This window comes from Lacerta agilis, chromosome 7, assembly GCF_009819535.1.
Source record: "Lacerta agilis isolate rLacAgi1 chromosome 7, rLacAgi1.pri, whole genome shotgun sequence".
Classification (NCBI taxonomy): Eukaryota; Metazoa; Chordata; class Lepidosauria; order Squamata; family Lacertidae; genus Lacerta; species Lacerta agilis.
Window position 1 is genome coordinate 86424682 of NC_046318.1, and position 15869 is coordinate 86440550.

The 15869-nt window shown below is 46.5% G+C and overlaps 1 protein-coding gene across 17 annotated transcripts in view; it reads left to right on the forward strand.

The window, feature by feature from the left end:
* The window catches only part of SCRIB (scribble planar cell polarity protein), a 56218-nt gene that overhangs the window by 12916 nt on the left and 27433 nt on the right, over positions 1-15869 (forward strand). For all 17 annotated transcript variants that reach the window (XR_004427083.1, XR_004427084.1, XM_033156075.1 and 14 more), the window contains exons 8-14: positions 462-606; positions 1839-1957; positions 2098-2297; positions 12165-12331; positions 12472-12593; positions 12948-13073; positions 13408-13686. Coding sequence is in view for 15 of the 17 variants with exons in the window: in XM_033156075.1 (XP_033011966.1) it covers positions 462-606; positions 1839-1957; positions 2098-2297; positions 12165-12331; positions 12472-12593; positions 12948-13073; positions 13408-13686 (1158 nt within the window). In the remaining 2 variants the exon portion in view is untranslated. The remainder of the gene's footprint in view (positions 1-461; positions 607-1838; positions 1958-2097; positions 2298-12164; positions 12332-12471; positions 12594-12947; positions 13074-13407; positions 13687-15869) is intronic.

Here is a 15869-nt window from a genome sequence, read left to right on the forward strand (position 1 = left end):
CGGGCCATGCTCTGGGGTGGGGGTGGGGGGGGTTGTCTTTGCTCTCTTAAAAGGCACTTGGAAAAGCAAGCAAGCAAGCCAACGCTTCTGTTCTGAGGGGGATCCTGAAAATGGAACCAGGGCAGCCGGTGGATGGCGCCACACACGAAAGAACCCGGCGTTCTGCAAGTGACTCCGGCTCCTTGGCAAGGAGGCTTTCCCTGCGTGTCTTGCCATGGCAAGGAAGCCAGAACCACGGAAGCAGGAAAGAGGGTTTTCACGGGGCTTTGCTAGGCAGCCCATAGCCTTTCCTGAAAAACAGGGAGGCAGCAGACAGGCTGGAGGAGCCTAGCTGGGCCCTTGGGAAGGGGAAAGGAAGGGCCCCATGGGGCAGGCATCAATCAATGTTGGGGGCAACTTCGGGTGGCAGGTGCTGCCCCTGCAGGACTCTGCCCACCCACCCTGCTGGTCTTCCCTCGCAGGAGCTGGGCAATCTGCGCCGCCTGGTGTGCCTGGATGTTTCTGAGAACAAGCTGGAGCAGCTGCCAGGCGAGGTCAGTGGGCTGGTGGCCCTGACAGACCTGCTGCTCTCACAGAACCTGCTGGAGTCCATTCCGGATGGGATTGGTGAGTTGGGTGGTTGTAGGGCCACGGGGGGGGGGGAGGCCCCATTGGGAGGTGTGTGCCTCCTGGGGAACGTGGGAAGAGTTCCCTACTCTTGGGTGGGGGTGCTATGGGGAGAGTGGAGACAAATCTTGACTCAGGAAACAAAAAGCAGCCCAGGTGCAGCAGCTTGCTTTTCTCTTTAAACCAGACTGGCTACACTTCTTAGTAGTTGAGGTATCAGGAGGAACATACCACATTTTACCATGTCAAAGACAATGCTTTTTGCTAAAATAAAAAAAGGCAAAAATTGGGTGTTGTCTTATACACTGATAGTGAATGCGGGGGGGGGGGGGTGCAATTAATGGCAGCAACAAGCAGGAGATTGGCAGCAGCAATTGGGTGAGTGATTGGTGGCTGCTGCAGCAAGTGGGCGGGTGGACTGTTGATGGCGGTGAGTGGGCAGACAATTTGTGGCTGCGGCGAGGTGTGCGATCGGCAGTGGCTGTGGCAAGCGATTGGCAGTGGCAGGCAGGCAGGTACTTGAGCTATTGGCGGAAGTTACCTCCCCCACCCCCACCCCAAAAGTTAAGCAACTTAATTTAGGGTTAAAAAATAGGGGTCGTCTTATACACGGGAAAATATGGTACCTGTCTTTGAGACTCAGCATGGTTATTAGGCGGATCCTGTGGACCCAGGGTTGGCAACCCCCCCCCCCCCCGTGCTGGGGCCTGCCTGGAGGAGGCACTGTCCTGTATTGAGACCATCCAATGTTCTCCCTTTGCGCTGCACCCAGTGATGTTGCTCAGCTGATGATTTGGCTCCCACCAGTGGAATGACTGGGGAGGAGGGAGAGACATTTTCAGTGCAGAGGAGACTAAAAGAGAAATGGGAAGAGTCACTGTCAGCAGAGAGACCCCTTTGGCAGACCAGCCTGGGTGATCCTGCGTCCTCCTTCAGTACTCTGAGACTTCCTCAGGGGGGCCTTTTCTCCTCATCTGATGGAGAGATGCTGCCCTCCCCAGGCACTGCTGGGCCTGGTTTCTAATTCATGCAAAAGGTGCCAAGTTATCTCTTTGGCACCATGTCACTTTTGCTAAAGCTCTTAGAAGTGATTAGCTGTTAGCAAATGTTAGAATAACTAGTCAGTATGCAGAATTGTTTGGGATGTGCCAGCATGCTCCTTGTCTGGTGTGCGTGTGTGGAGCCCCCCACCCGGTGCAGTGTGGCCCATGGCGCTCTTGCCCTTTGCCCAGGCCAGCTGAAGCAGCTCTCCATCCTGAAGGTGGACCAGAACCGGCTAGGGGAGGTGACGGAGGCAATTGGGGACTGTGAAAACCTGTCAGAGCTCATCCTGACGGAGAACATGCTGACGGTGAGTGTGCTCAGCCCTCGCCTGGTCAGCTGGCTTTTCTCCCTGGGGTCTTGGCCTGGGGGGCCCCAGGGGCAGCTGGTGTTCCTTGGGTGCCATGTGAGCTGAGATTCCCCTCTCTGACTCCGGAGGCTTTTTCTCAGATGCTCCCTAAGACCCTGGGGAAGCTCACCAAGCTGACCAACTTGAATGTGGACCGGAACCGACTGATGGCGCTTCCCCCTGAGATTGGGGGCTGCAGCAGCCTCAACGTGCTCTCCCTGCGGGACAACTGCCTGGAGTTCCTGCCTCCCGAGCTGGCCGGCACCGTGGAGCTGCACGTGCTGGATGTGGCTGGCAACAGGTGAGTGAGTGTGCTGGGTGTGCTGGGCCTCTGGGCACTCAGCTGTGCATTGGTGCCTTTGGCTAGGACAGAGAGGAAGCTCTGTAGCTCTGTGGCCAGGCGCTGGGGAAGCAGGCGCTGGGGGAGCAGCCCCTTGAGGCCTTGGCTGCATCACCTTCACCCTCAGCATCATCCCTGACGGACCATGCTGGGGGCAGGAGACCCACAGTGTCTGGGCCTCCCCTCACCCCGGAATGTTCCTCACTCCTGTTATAGTCCAGAACTTCCATTCCTTCAGCCTGCTCCCTTGTGAATAACCTTGCGTGCCCTCCCTTCTCCCTCCGTCCCACCTACCAGTGGGCTCGGGGGCTGGGGCAAGAGGGGCAGCAGCGCTTGTGCTGCACAAATGCTGGTTCCAGAGCCCCACTGAATTCCACCCACAATTTCCACCCCATCTCTCATCTACAATACAAAAATACTATCTGAAGAAGTGTGCATGCACAGGAAAGCTCATACCAAGAACAAACTTAGTTGGTCTCTAAGGTGCTACTGGAAGGAATTTTTTATTTTATTTTGTTTCTGCAATACAAAGATCAGTCATAAAATATTATCAGAACTCAAAGGCCAGGGCAAATGGAAAACTTTGCCGGGTGCCAGAAAGGCGATAAGCAGGCATGCCTCGCTGGCAAAACAGCTGCACAAGTTGGGTGCCACAGCCTCCGAGTCCCTCCTCCCCTCTTGGCAGGGGGGGCACCCTGAAGTTGTGCAGACAGGTGTCTCTTTTGGGCCTCTGCTATGGGGTTTGCTTCACCTGTGGGCTCCTTGTTCAGATGCTGGCTGGACTCGGCAGTTGCAAAGGAGGAGGTGTGAGCAGGGTCAGTGGCCATGCAGGAGATCCTCTCTTCCTCTCCCATGTATGTGTGTGGCGGAGGGCTGTTTTTCTCTTGTCCTGATTCTGCTTTTGCTGGTCTTGGCGAGTGCTGAGCAGTCCCCCAGAAGTCTCATTTTGCCTTCTCACCAACCAGACCTTTTCAATTCACTGTGCCCTTGCTCCAAATGGCATTGCTCAAGAGCTCAAACGTGAAATTGCTGGTTTGCTAATGGTAAAAAGGAACTTGGCCCTCAGATCAGCCTCCACACATGAGGGCTGGAAAGTAGCTGTTGTAGCAACACCTCTTTGTTTTTTTTGTTTTGTTTTTTGGAAAAAAGAGGGGCTCTGGGGTATTGCAGATTGGTTAGCCTAACATAGCTGTCAGGAAAATTGGTGGAAATAGTATTGGATATAATCCTTCAACATATAGAAAATCAATTCTTCTGGAAGCAGAGCCAGGAAGGCTTCTTTCTGTAAAGTTAAGTCTTGTCTCGCTAACCTCCCTTGAGAGTCTCAAGAAACACGTGGATAGTCAACAGTGTTAACAGAGATCTGGCCTTGAGTGTGTCTTAAATCATATTTTACTGTAGCTGCTTCACTTTAAAGTGGTTGTTCTATTTGTGGTGGTAATGTTAGTTACAAATTTATTCTATTTTATTTATTTATTGAATTTTTATACCACCCTAAACCTAAAGGTCTCAGGGCTGTTCACAGAATAAAATCACAATATAAAACATCAGATTGTACTATGCAGCAGCATGCCTGTGCTGGATAAAGGACTGGTGTTTATTGGAAAACAAAACTGTTGGAACTAGAAGGATTCAGGAATATTACAGGGTGGCACTCATATTTGTTACAGGAGAAAAAGGGAAGTAATAAGGAATTTACCGACCACATAATTAAAAAATCCCTATACAAAATTTGGATAGAATTTAAAGATTTGATTGAACCAAAGGTGCCATGGTGGGCGTCGCCGTTAGAGATGACGGCGACGAATAATAAAATTAAGGAAGAAAAATGGCTGACCTATCAAGATTTGATAGTGAAAGAAAATGACCAATGGGTTTTGAAACTGTATCAACAAAATAAATATCAATGTGCAAGCTGGCTACATTATTACCAGATACAGAATATATTTAAAAAACACAAAGAAATTGGATTTGTAGGGAAAAAATCAAAATTACAAGAACTTTTTTTAGAACATTTGAATAAACCATTATCAAAAATATACAAATTTTTACTTGAATGGGAATTAAAGGACGAAGAAGTGAAATGCGTAATGACGAAATGTGCACAAGATCTAGGGAGACCCATATATAGGGATCAATGGGATAAATTATGGAAAATTAACATGAAATTTACAGCATGTTCTGGAATTAAAGAGAACATGATGAAACTTGTTTACAGATGGCACTTTACCCCAGAGAAGTTGGCAAAAATATATGGAACAAATGTGGGTAAGTGCTGGAAATGCCAAGATGAAATAAGTACGTATTTCCACTGTTGGTGGAAATGCTCAAAGATTTATGAATTTTGGAACATTATATATGAAAATTGATGAAAATGTTGAAAATCACATTTGGGGAAAAACCTCATTTCTATTGAGTATGACCCCTGAGAATATTCCTGAAGACAGAAAAAGGCATCCTTTTGTACGCTTGTGCCGCAGCTAGGATACTTATAGCTAAAACCTGGAAAGGAGAAAAAATACCATCAGTCCAAGAATGGCAAATTAAGCTAATAGAATATATGAATTTAGCAAGGATGACAGCGGCAATAAGAGATAAACAAAAGCAGAATGGAAGTATGTGGAAGATTATTTAAGAAAAGAAGGTTTGAAAACGGAACTAATGATTTGCTTAGATTAAGATATGCACGTGGGAGATTTAAACTACATATAATCTGGTTGGTTTTATTTTAAGAATGAGAGTAATTAAATTATTAGCTAGAGTAATGAAATGAGGATTATACTAAGAAAGCATGAAGTCATATTTTAAATTTGATTTATAATTTGAAAGACTATTGTAAATTTATGTCTGTTATTATTTGTGTGATGCAAGATTTAATGTTTTGTTTTGTGTTTGGATTTTTTTTTAAAAAACACAAATTTAATAAAGGTTTATTTTAAATATATATATATAAAACCACAAAATACATAATAAAAGCAATAACAAACCAATATCCCCGAACCCCCACATTTTAAAAGGGCATAGGATGTCCGTCAAATCAACCAAAGACCTGGTTAAAAAGGAACATTTTTGCCTGGCGCCTAAAGGAGTAGAATGAAGAAGAAGAAGAGGACTTCCGGTGAAGCGCCATTCCGTGCAGTCGGGAGCTCTCTCAGCTCCAAGAGGGCTCCGGTGTTTTCGGGTCTGGAGCTACTGCAACCGCGCTGCGGGCTCCGTTCAAACCTCAGGAGGAGCGTCCTGAGGACCTGGGATCTAGCGGGTGCCAGACGTGTCGTCCCAGCTCTTGGGTAGACTTAGTAAAGTCTGCTTAAGCGAGTGGGGCTCCGGCACAGCACTGAAGATCTACCACTTGCCCGAGAAGCACGAAGCAGCGGTAACTGACGGATTTTGAGCGCTTTGCTTTCCCTCAATTTGGATCTAAAACAAGGACTCTGTAAGTACTGAGCGTAATTTGAGCTTAAAGTTTCGAAATTTGGCTTATGGAGAGAGATAGAAAGAGGAAGTCAATCTCTCTCTGACAGCAGCAAGATCAAAGTAACACAAAAGTGCTGGAGCCGCAAAAGACTGGTTGCTAAGTTTAGCGCTGATTTTGTAGACTGTAGAAGCCTTTTTAGGGCAAAGACTGTGGAATTTTGCTGTTTTCTTCCTGTGGATTACAAATATTTAAGAAGACACCGCTCACCCTCTGGATTAAGGAGTCCGGGTCAGTTAGCGGGCAGCGGATACTTTGCATTAAGTTGTTTCCGACTTTTGTTTCCGACTGGATACTTTTTGATTTCTGCTACTGTTCAATTTGAAACTTTTTACGTTGTACTGGAACTTGGATTATAAGTAACAACTGACTTGGTTTGACTTAGTTTGGATACTTTTCTTGGCTTTGGAAGATTTCTAGATACTTTGAGTGCCTAAGACTGCAATAAGACTGTGGAGCTGGAACTGCAAGGGGACTCTTGTGAAGGAAGTTGCTGGTGATTGCTCTGCTCTTTGTTCTCTGGCTCTGCTTCTCAGCCACCTGGTGTTTATTCAAAGGATTGTTTGGGTTTTGGCTCACTGTGGCTGAGGTGACCTTGAGCTCTCAGCTGCAGTGTGTTTTGGAAATGCAAGATACAACACCAACTACAAGGTCCAAATCAAAAAAAGAAGAACAAAAGGAAGAATTGAAGAGAAAAGCCTCTGTTTCGAAAACTATTGAAGAACAAATGCTTGCAGCTATTGAAAAAGTAAATGCCAATCTGCAGGCAGTTGCAGAAAAATTGCAAAGTGATATTAAAGATTCATCAGACAGATTGGACAGTTCGATTAAAGCTGTTGATAAGACGGTGAAGGAGAACACTGCGGCAATTGATAGGATTGGAAAAGAGGTCAAAGTCCTTAAAAAAGAATCAGAAGAATTTAAAGAAAAAATTAAGACTGGAACACAAACTTGAGAGTTTTGATGAAGGAAAAATTCAGAGGCTTGAAAGTCAACAAAGGGACATGCACGAATCCCTCGCTTTCCTTCAACTGAAGGAGAGAGAGACAAACCTAAGATTGAGGAATCTTCCTGAGCTGGAGCAAGATAGCTTGAAGGATTATATAATTAAAGAATTTTCTACATTCTGGCAACTGGAAGAAAGTGATTTGGCAGCATTTATTGTAAAGGCCTATAGATTTGGAGCCAAGGGAAAGAAGAATCCAAAGACAGTGAATGATTGTATGGTGGGGTTTCAGAATAGAGCCCAGAGAGACCAGATCCTTGATCTCCATTACAAGAATAACCTGGTGGTTCAACAGAAACCCATCATCATCTACAAGGACATCCCACGTTACTTCCTGAATCTGAGATTTGATTATAACGACTTATCGACTGAATTGAGAGCAAGAAGGATCCCCTTCAGCTGGGAATTTCCACAAGGCCTAACATTTAAGTATAAAGAAAGAAGAGTGAGAATTAGATGGTTTGAGGACAAGAAGAAATTTCTGGACAAATACGCAGCAGACTTTAAAGGATCTTCATTGGACCCGTCAAGATTGTACCCAGCTGGACTAGGAGGATCCAGAACAGGAGAAGAAGAAGAAGAATTAGAAGGAGCAACAGGAGGCAGTGCGAAGTAAAATGGCGTTGAAAGTGTTGACGTGGAATGTTCACGGTCTGAGCCATAGGCCAAAGAGACACATAGTATACCATGCATTAGAAAGAAAGAATTTGGACCTAATTTGTTTACAGGAGACCCATGTAATCCGGCACCACAGAAGGATTTTACAAAATAAAAAATTAAGGCCAAGAATTTATATCATCGGATAAAGTCAAGAAGAGAGGAGTTGTGATTTATGCAAAAGAGAAATATAACCCAAGGCAGCTGTTCAAGGATGAACAAGGGAGGTATATTGCAATTGAAATTAAGGTACAAGGCGACAAATACTTGATACTGGGAATTTATGCACCAAATGATGGAAAGTCAATCTTTTACAAAAAGATCCATGACATTCTTTTGGATTATTTGGACTACAATATTATTTGCCTCGGAGATTTCAATGGGGCAGTTTCCACTTTGATGGACAGGTCTCAAAAATTACAAAGAAAGGGAAAGTGCCCAAAACTTTTTTTGAAATGGTGGACAATTTGGATTTGATAGATTCATGGAGATTGAAAAACCCAACTGAAACAGAGGCAACCTATTTTTCAGAACCACAGATGTCATGGTCACGGTTAGATTATATATGGATTTCCAGAGTATTGGCACCTAAAATCCAGAAGGCAGAAATCTGCCCCAAGACATGTTCAGACCATAATGCTGTACAATTGGACTTAAATTTTCTTCAAGGATTCTTTCAGATGGAGAATGGATGATGCGTTGTTGAGAGACTCTAAGGTAACAGAAGAAGCCGCAAAAAAGATGAAAGAGTATTTTCAAATAAATTTGAACACACAAGTAGACAAAAGAATTGTTTGGGACGCAAGTAAGGCTGTGATGAGAGGGTTCATTGTGAGGGAAAAAGCTAAGAAGAAGAAGAAGGAACAAAATTTGGAAAAAGAAAGATTGCTGGAGCAAATAAAAGGAAAAGAGAAAAAATTAAGAGGGCACCCGAAAAATCAACAAATTCAGAAAGAAATAAAGATCTTGCAGTCTCAATACGCAAAATTACTTAATCAAGAGATTGAATGGAAAATTAGGTTGATGAAACAGAAAACTTTTGAATCAGCTAATAAATGTGGAAAATTGTTGGCTTGGCAGTTGAAGAAAAGACAGAAATTGAATACCATCACCAATTTAAAGGTAAAAGATAAGAATGTGGAGAATCCAGAGGAGATTAGAAAATGTTTCCAGAAATTTTATAAACAATTGTACAAGGAAGAGAAAGTAGAGGAGAGAGTTATTGAACAATTCTTGGAAAAGAATGGTTTGCATAAAATCCCAGAAGAGAAAGCTACAATACTCAACCACCCTATTACAAATCAAGAGATGGAGGAAGCAATCAACAAAATGCAGATTGGAAAGGCCCCAGGACCAGACGGATTGACAGCAAAGTATTACAAGTCCTTGAAAGATTGGTTAATTCAGCCGTTGAAGGAAGTATGTAATGGACTGTTGGAGGGAGGGAGGGCACCAGACTCATGGAAAGAAGCGTATATCACATTAATTTTGAAGCCAGATTCAGATAAAACATTAATGAAGAATTACCGACCAATATTGCTTTTGAATGTGGATTATAAAATCTTTGCGAATGTCATGGCCACGAGGTTAAAAAGGGTGTTGAAGGAATATATCCACAAGGACCAAGCAGGTTTCTTACCTGGAACAGGTGGGTAGCCGTGTTGGTCTGCCATAGTCGAAACAAAATAGAAAATTCTTTCCAGTAGCACCTTAGAGACCAACTGAGTTTGTTCTTGGTATGAGCTTTCGTGTGCATGCACACTTCTTCAGCTCATACCAAGCTCATACCAAGAACAAACTCAGTTGGTCTCTAAGGTGCTACTGGAAAGAATTTTCTATTTTGTTTCTTACCTGGAAGACACATGAATAGTAATACAAAGAATATTATGGATATATTGGAAAGATTAGAAAAGAAGATAAATACAGAAGCAGTGCTGATGTTTATTGATGCGGAAAAGGCCTTTGATAATGTCTCTTGGAGTTTCATGAAGAAGAATCTGGAAAAGATGGAGGTTGGTGAAAGATTTATGGATGGCATAAATGCCATTTATAAAGAACAAAAAGCAAAGATCCTAATAAATAATGTGATATCCGAAGAAATTAGAATTGAAAAAGGAACGAGACAAGGGTGCCCTATCTCCCCTCTACTTTTTATAACGGTCCTGGAGGTCCTTTTGAATATGACTGACAAGCAGATAAAAAGAATAAGGGTGGGAGAGAAAGAATATAAATTGAGAGCCTTTGCCGATGATTTGGTTTTATCCCTACAAGACCCGGAACCAGTGTGCCTAAAGCATTAGAGATAATCGACTCATTTGGACAAGTAGCAGGATTTAAGCTGAATAAAGCAAAAACCAAAGTTTTGACAAAAAATATGTCACCTTTGCAGGCACAGAAGCTACAAGATCAAACTGGACTAAGTTTTGTTAATAAGGTAAAATATCTGGGGATGAATTTGACACCGAAGAATCTGAACCTGTTCAAGGACAATTATGAAAAACTGTGGAACGAGATAAAAAGAGATTTGGAGATATGGACTAGATTAAAGCTGTCTTTGATGGGCAGAATAGCAGCCATAAAGATGAATGTATTACCAAAGATGTTGTTTCTATTCCAAGTACTTCCGATTATTGACAAGTTGGATTGTTTTAGAAGGTGGCAAAAGGATTTATCTAAATTTATCTGGCAGGGGAAGAAACCTAGGATAAAATATAAGATTTTGACTGATTCTACAGAAAGGTGGATTTTCACTGCCAGATTTAAGAATTTATTTTGAAGCTGCAGCCTTTTGCTGGTTGAAAGAATGGTTTAAGTTAGAAAACACGGATGTGTTGGACTTTGAAGGACATGACAATGTATTTGGCTGGCATGCTTATCTTTGTTATGATAAAGTTAAGGCCCACAAAGCATTTAAGAACCATATTATCAGGAATGCCCTGTATCAGGTTTGGATTCGGAATAAAGACTTGTTGGAGAGAAAGACCCCCAGATGGTTGTCACCAGTGGAGGCTAAGGCCTATAAGAGACCTAATATGCCTGCAAAGTGGCTGAAGTATGCTGATATACTGGAACAAGAAGGTCAGAATTTTAAATTGAAAAGTTATGAACAATTGAAAGAGAAAGTATCTGACTGGTTGCAGTATTATCAGATAAATGAAGTTTTTAAGTCAGATAGGAAACAAGGCTTTCAGTCAGAGAAATCCAAGTTGGAAACTGAACTAATCAAACCGAGCACTAAGAATCTTTCCAGAATGTATAATTTGTTGCTAGAGTGGCATACAAAAGATGAAATGGTTAAATCAGTAATGATTGACTGGGCTAAAGATGTGGGACATAACATAATGCTGGAGGATTAGGAGAGACTGTGGAGGGAAGGTACTAAGTTTACTGCATGTAATTATTAGGAGAAAACATCATGAAAATGATTTATAGATGGTATTTTACACCAGTGAAACTAGCTAAGATGTATCATGGTATGAGTAATGAATGTTGGAAGTGTAAACAAGTAGAAGGTACCTTCTGTCACATGTGGTGGACGTGCCCAAAGGTAAAGGACTTCTGGGAGAAAATTTATAATGAACTTAAAAAGTGTTGAAAAACACATTTACTAAGAAACCAGAGGCCTTTCTGTTGGGCATAACCAACCATGAGATTCCCAACAAAGATAGAATATTTTTTATGTATGCCACAACAGCTGCTAGGATTTTAATTGCTAAAAGATGGAAAACTGAAGAGCTACCAACAGTCGAAGAATGGCAGATGAAGTTGATTGAGTTGGAACTCGCAGAACTGACCGCGAAACTCCGAGACCAGAGGGAGGAGAAGGTGCAAGAAGATTGGAAGAAATTTAAAGAATATTTGAAACGACGTGAAAAGCTAGACATTTGAATTGAAGTCAGAGGATATTATAGGCGATAGCTATATAAAGTTAGGTTAAATAGGATATAAGAAGTTAGAGTTGGGTTATGTGTGTATTTTGTTAGAAATAAGATTATGGATATATGATAGATAAGGATTAAGTTTAGTTGAAAAAGAAGTAATTAAAAATGTTACAAAGTTATTATAGTATATTTGAAATGAACGCAGAGGAGAGGACGTGAGGAAGTCCCCAAAATAAGGTTATAAATAAGATAAGTCTAGTTAAATAGTTGTTTGATTGTTAGGTTTTGTTTTTTGTGTTGTGTTGTGCTGTAGTGTATTGTATTAGTGTTTTTGTTTTGTATTTTTTATTTGGTGTTTTGTAATTTGTATGTTTATTTTTTGTATTTTTAAAAAATTATCAATAAATTCTTATTAAAAAAAAAGAATGAAGAAGAGTTTGGATTTGATATCCCGCTTTGTCACTACCCTAAGGAGTCTCAAAGCGGCTAACAATCTCCTTTCCCATTCTCCCCCACAACAAACACTCTGTGAGGTGGGTGAAGGCGCCAGGCAAAATGAAATTGCACGTTGCTGGAAACCTGTTGTCTTGAAAGGTGGCTTAGGAAAGCTTGCAAGAGATGGCTCCCCTTGTGGTCCTCTCCCTTTTGCAGACTCAGTGCAGGGTCCCTCCTGGGCAGACGCTTGGAAGGAAGCAGCCGCAGCAGGGAGAGAGGGGGCTGGGACAGGTTCCCGTGAGGCCCTTTGGAGGGCTGGGCCTGGGCATTCTTGGTAGGAGACCTCATCCTTCCTTCCCTTCTTCCTTCCGGCGCAGGCTGCAGCACCTGCCCTTTGCCCTGACCAATCTCAACTTGAAGGCACTCTGGCTGGCAGAGAACCAGTCGCAGCCGATGCTCAAGTTCCAGGCAGAGGATGACGAGAAGACCGGGGAGAAAGTGCTCACCTGCTACCTCCTCCCGCAGCAGCCGTCGCCCAGCCTGGGTAAATGCTGCTTCCTGCCTCACCCCCTCGGCCAGGCATGCTTTAGTGGGGGGGGGGGGCTTCCTGCCGGGCCGGGTGTCTGGCAAGGCTGGGGCCGTCCTGCCTGCAACAGGATCCCTGACTCTGCTCTCCTCCCGCAGAGAACCTGCAGAACAGCCTGGACGACAGCTGGATGGATACCAACCTCAACCGCGTCAGCGTGATTCAGTTTGTGGATGAGCCCAAGTTGGATGAGGAGGAGGAGCCGGGGGCCGAGAGGAGGGTAAGTGGGTGGGGATGAGGACCGTTTCCCTGCTGAAGAGCTGTCCTCCCCAAGCCTGGAATTGGGCTGTCGATGACGCTGTGGGGTTAGGAGCTAGGGATGCCCATCGCCTGCCCTGTCCTTCTGGAGCACAGAATGGGAGTGGGGGACTGCAGGGCTGCTCTTTGCCCGTCAGGCTGGCTGGCTGGGCTTGTGCTCCTACCTGGGAGCAGAGCTGGGAAATGGGGGGAGCACAATTGAGCGCTGACACCTCTGTCCTGTGGTCCGGCTTTGTTTGCTTGGCCTCTGCAGTTGCTTGGGGGCCTGGAGGTGGCGGGGGAGTTTTGCCCCACCTAACCCCGCTCCTGCTCACAGGGCCTGCAGCGAAGGGCAACTCCCCACCCAAGTGAGCTGAAGTCCATGAAGAAGGTGATGGAAGGGCGCCGCAGCGAGGCATCTGCTGCCAAACTGGACACCCAGCCCGATTCTTCCAGTTCAGAGGTGAGTGGGCATGGGGTGGGCTCTGGGCAATGTCCATAATATAAAATGTTGCAGGAGGGGGAGGGGGAGGCACAGAGCGGGACAGGGCAGTGTGCCTGGACAAGGCTTCCTCAGAGGGAGGTTTGCAGTAGTGACATGAGCACCTTCTGCAGACTTGCTGCAGGCCCATCTAGAGCACAGAGGGCTCTGAATGGGGAAAGGAGGGCGGCCTGGCCTGGCCCAGCTGTGGCCTTTGGGGAAGGAGGCCTATCCTGCACAGGGGCTCAGGCGCTGGGTGCCAGGCAGTGCGGCTGCCTTGCGCCCTTGCTGACCCCTTCTGCATCCTGCCCCTCAGGAGAAGAGGCTGAGTGCCACCTCCAACCGCAGCGAAGACTCGCGTGTCTCCAGCAGCACCGTCTCTGCCAGCTTCCAGGAGGCAGCAGTGGTGGCAGCAAAGCACCTGCGGGAGGCCTCAAGGCCAGAAGAGGCAGTGAGGGCCACTGAGGGGCAGGAGGAGGAGGAGGAGCAGGAAGGCTGGTGGCGGCGGCGGCGGCAACAGCAGGAGGCCATGGGGGCTGTGGAGGAAGCCCCAGCTGGCCCTGAGGAGGAGGAGGAGGAGCTGGAGTACAATGAGGTACAGTGAGCCTCTGGGAGCAGGACTGGGGGTGCTGGGGCTACTTCCGTGGCAACAACTTGGGCCAAAGTCAGACCCCCCCCCTTTGTTGTTCTGGGAAGCAGCAGGTAGGTGGGAGTTGAGCCTGGCTGAGGAAGGGAAGAAAAGGGACCCTGCTGGGCTGTGAGAGGAAGGGGGGCTGCCCCAGGATGCCATGGTGTTGGTGGCCGCGTTAGGAAGTGGGGGCAGGGGGTGTTCCCTAGCTCCCTGCAGCCCCACAGGGCAGCCTTTGGCCAAGGGGCTAGGGTAGGGAGATCTGCCCGCCTCCTGCCTGGTGAAGGGCACATCCAGGTCCCCTCCTGGGGAACTGGAAGGCTGTTAGCACCATGAAGGGCCTCAGCTTCTTAGGGGCTGGGGAGGCCATGTCAATGGATGGGGTTCTGTTCTCTGCACAGAATATGACAGGGTGGCAGGCGGTGGCATCATCGCTCCTTGGGCACGTTGCTGCCACCTTGAGGATTTTCTCTCTCACTTGGTTGCATATGGAGAACCCTCATTAAATGTTTTTGCTGTGTGAATTCAGTGTGAGCATTTTGCACTGTAAAGGGCTGGATTAGATGAGCCCTGGGGTTCCTTCCAACCCTTCAGTTCTATGAACCCTGTTTTGCCGTGTCCAAATAGCCAAAGCAAAGAGGCTGGGGGGGGAGGGTCAAATGAGCCATGGAGGGCCTTTCACTCTGGATTTATTTCACATGTTGGCCATGGAGGAGTGTCTTGCTGCCTTTGTAAATACTTGTGTGCAACAAAAACTCCTCGGTTGAATGTAAACCGATTGTAATGTAGGGCACCCCCATTCCTCTCAAGGACCCACAGTGGCAAACAAGTGATTAGGCAATAAAAACATATTTAAGACATAAAAAAAAATCCAAGCCAGATGCATTTGATGTGGTGGAGTAAGACAAGAGGGCAACCAGTGCCTGGCTAAGAGCCAAGAGAGGGAAGCAGAATCTGTACCCAAAGGGGAAGGTCACTCCAAGAAGAGCCTTTGTCCTCCCCAAGGTCTCTTTCCCCCTCCAGGAGTGGGTCACATGAGCACCTGGGGCAGCTGATTCCGACCTGGGTGATTGGCTTCTGTCGTGGCTGTTGCTGAGTGGTGCTTGGGCTGCCCAGGTCCCCCTTGAGATGCCCCACCTTGTGGGCCTGCCAAGCTCTTCTGTTAGCCGCAGCCCAGGCCAGCTCCCGGGGAGGGGGCTTTGAGTGCTGCTTTGGAGCAGAGGATCCCAAGAGGATCTGGGGGGGGGGTGCTTGGCAGCTTCATTTAAGGGTGTTGCACCTGCAGTTTCAAAAAAAAAAAACCTGAAGAAAAGCTGTTGGCACAAGACAGAGCAGGTAACATCTGGTGGTGCTGATGAGGAGACCCCCAGAGAGGTTGTGCAGGTGCTGGTCAGCACCAGAAAGCAGGTTGGGAAAGTGAAATGAGAGCCCCACTGTACCAGGCTGAAGACCCTCCTCGAACGACAGAACTTCACCTGCCCAGTCGCTTCCCCCAGCTGCCTGAATGCAGGAGCAGCAGCCTTCTTCCACTGGGCCACCCCAGACACTCCTTGATAGGTTTCTTCAGCATGTGGAGGTTCCATATAGCTACTGTGGGATCTGCATCCTTCAGTGGCAGTTGAACTAGTGGCGTTTCCTGTGTCCTGCAGCAGCAGGGTCTTGTGTCACTGGGAGGCTTCGCATGGTGCGTAGCTGAATGATGGAGCTTGTCATGCAGGGGGGTCGTGCCGACCAGCTGCTTAGCCATTCTGGCTAATAAGACCTTAAGAAGAACCTGTTGGACCAGGCCAGTGGCCCATCTCATCCTGCATCCAGCTGCCCATTATGTCGAGCGCAAGAGCAATTCTCGCCTCCTGTGGTTCCTAGCAAGCGGCATATAGGCACATTGCTGCTTCTGCCCACGGAGGCAGAGCAAGCCATCTTGGCCAGTAGCCATTGATAGCTCTCTCCTCTGTGAATTGGCTCAGCAAAGCTGCTTTGTTCTGCCTCCGCTGTTGGGGCCATCTCATTCTGAATGCTGGTACTCAGGGCAGGGGGGAGCGTGGCTGCTGCGCTCAGAGGCCTGCATAGGGGGCCTTTCCACGGGGGCACCTGGCCGGCTGGACTAGAAGGGGGCCCTTTGGCCTGACCCAGCGGCAGGAAACTAATCT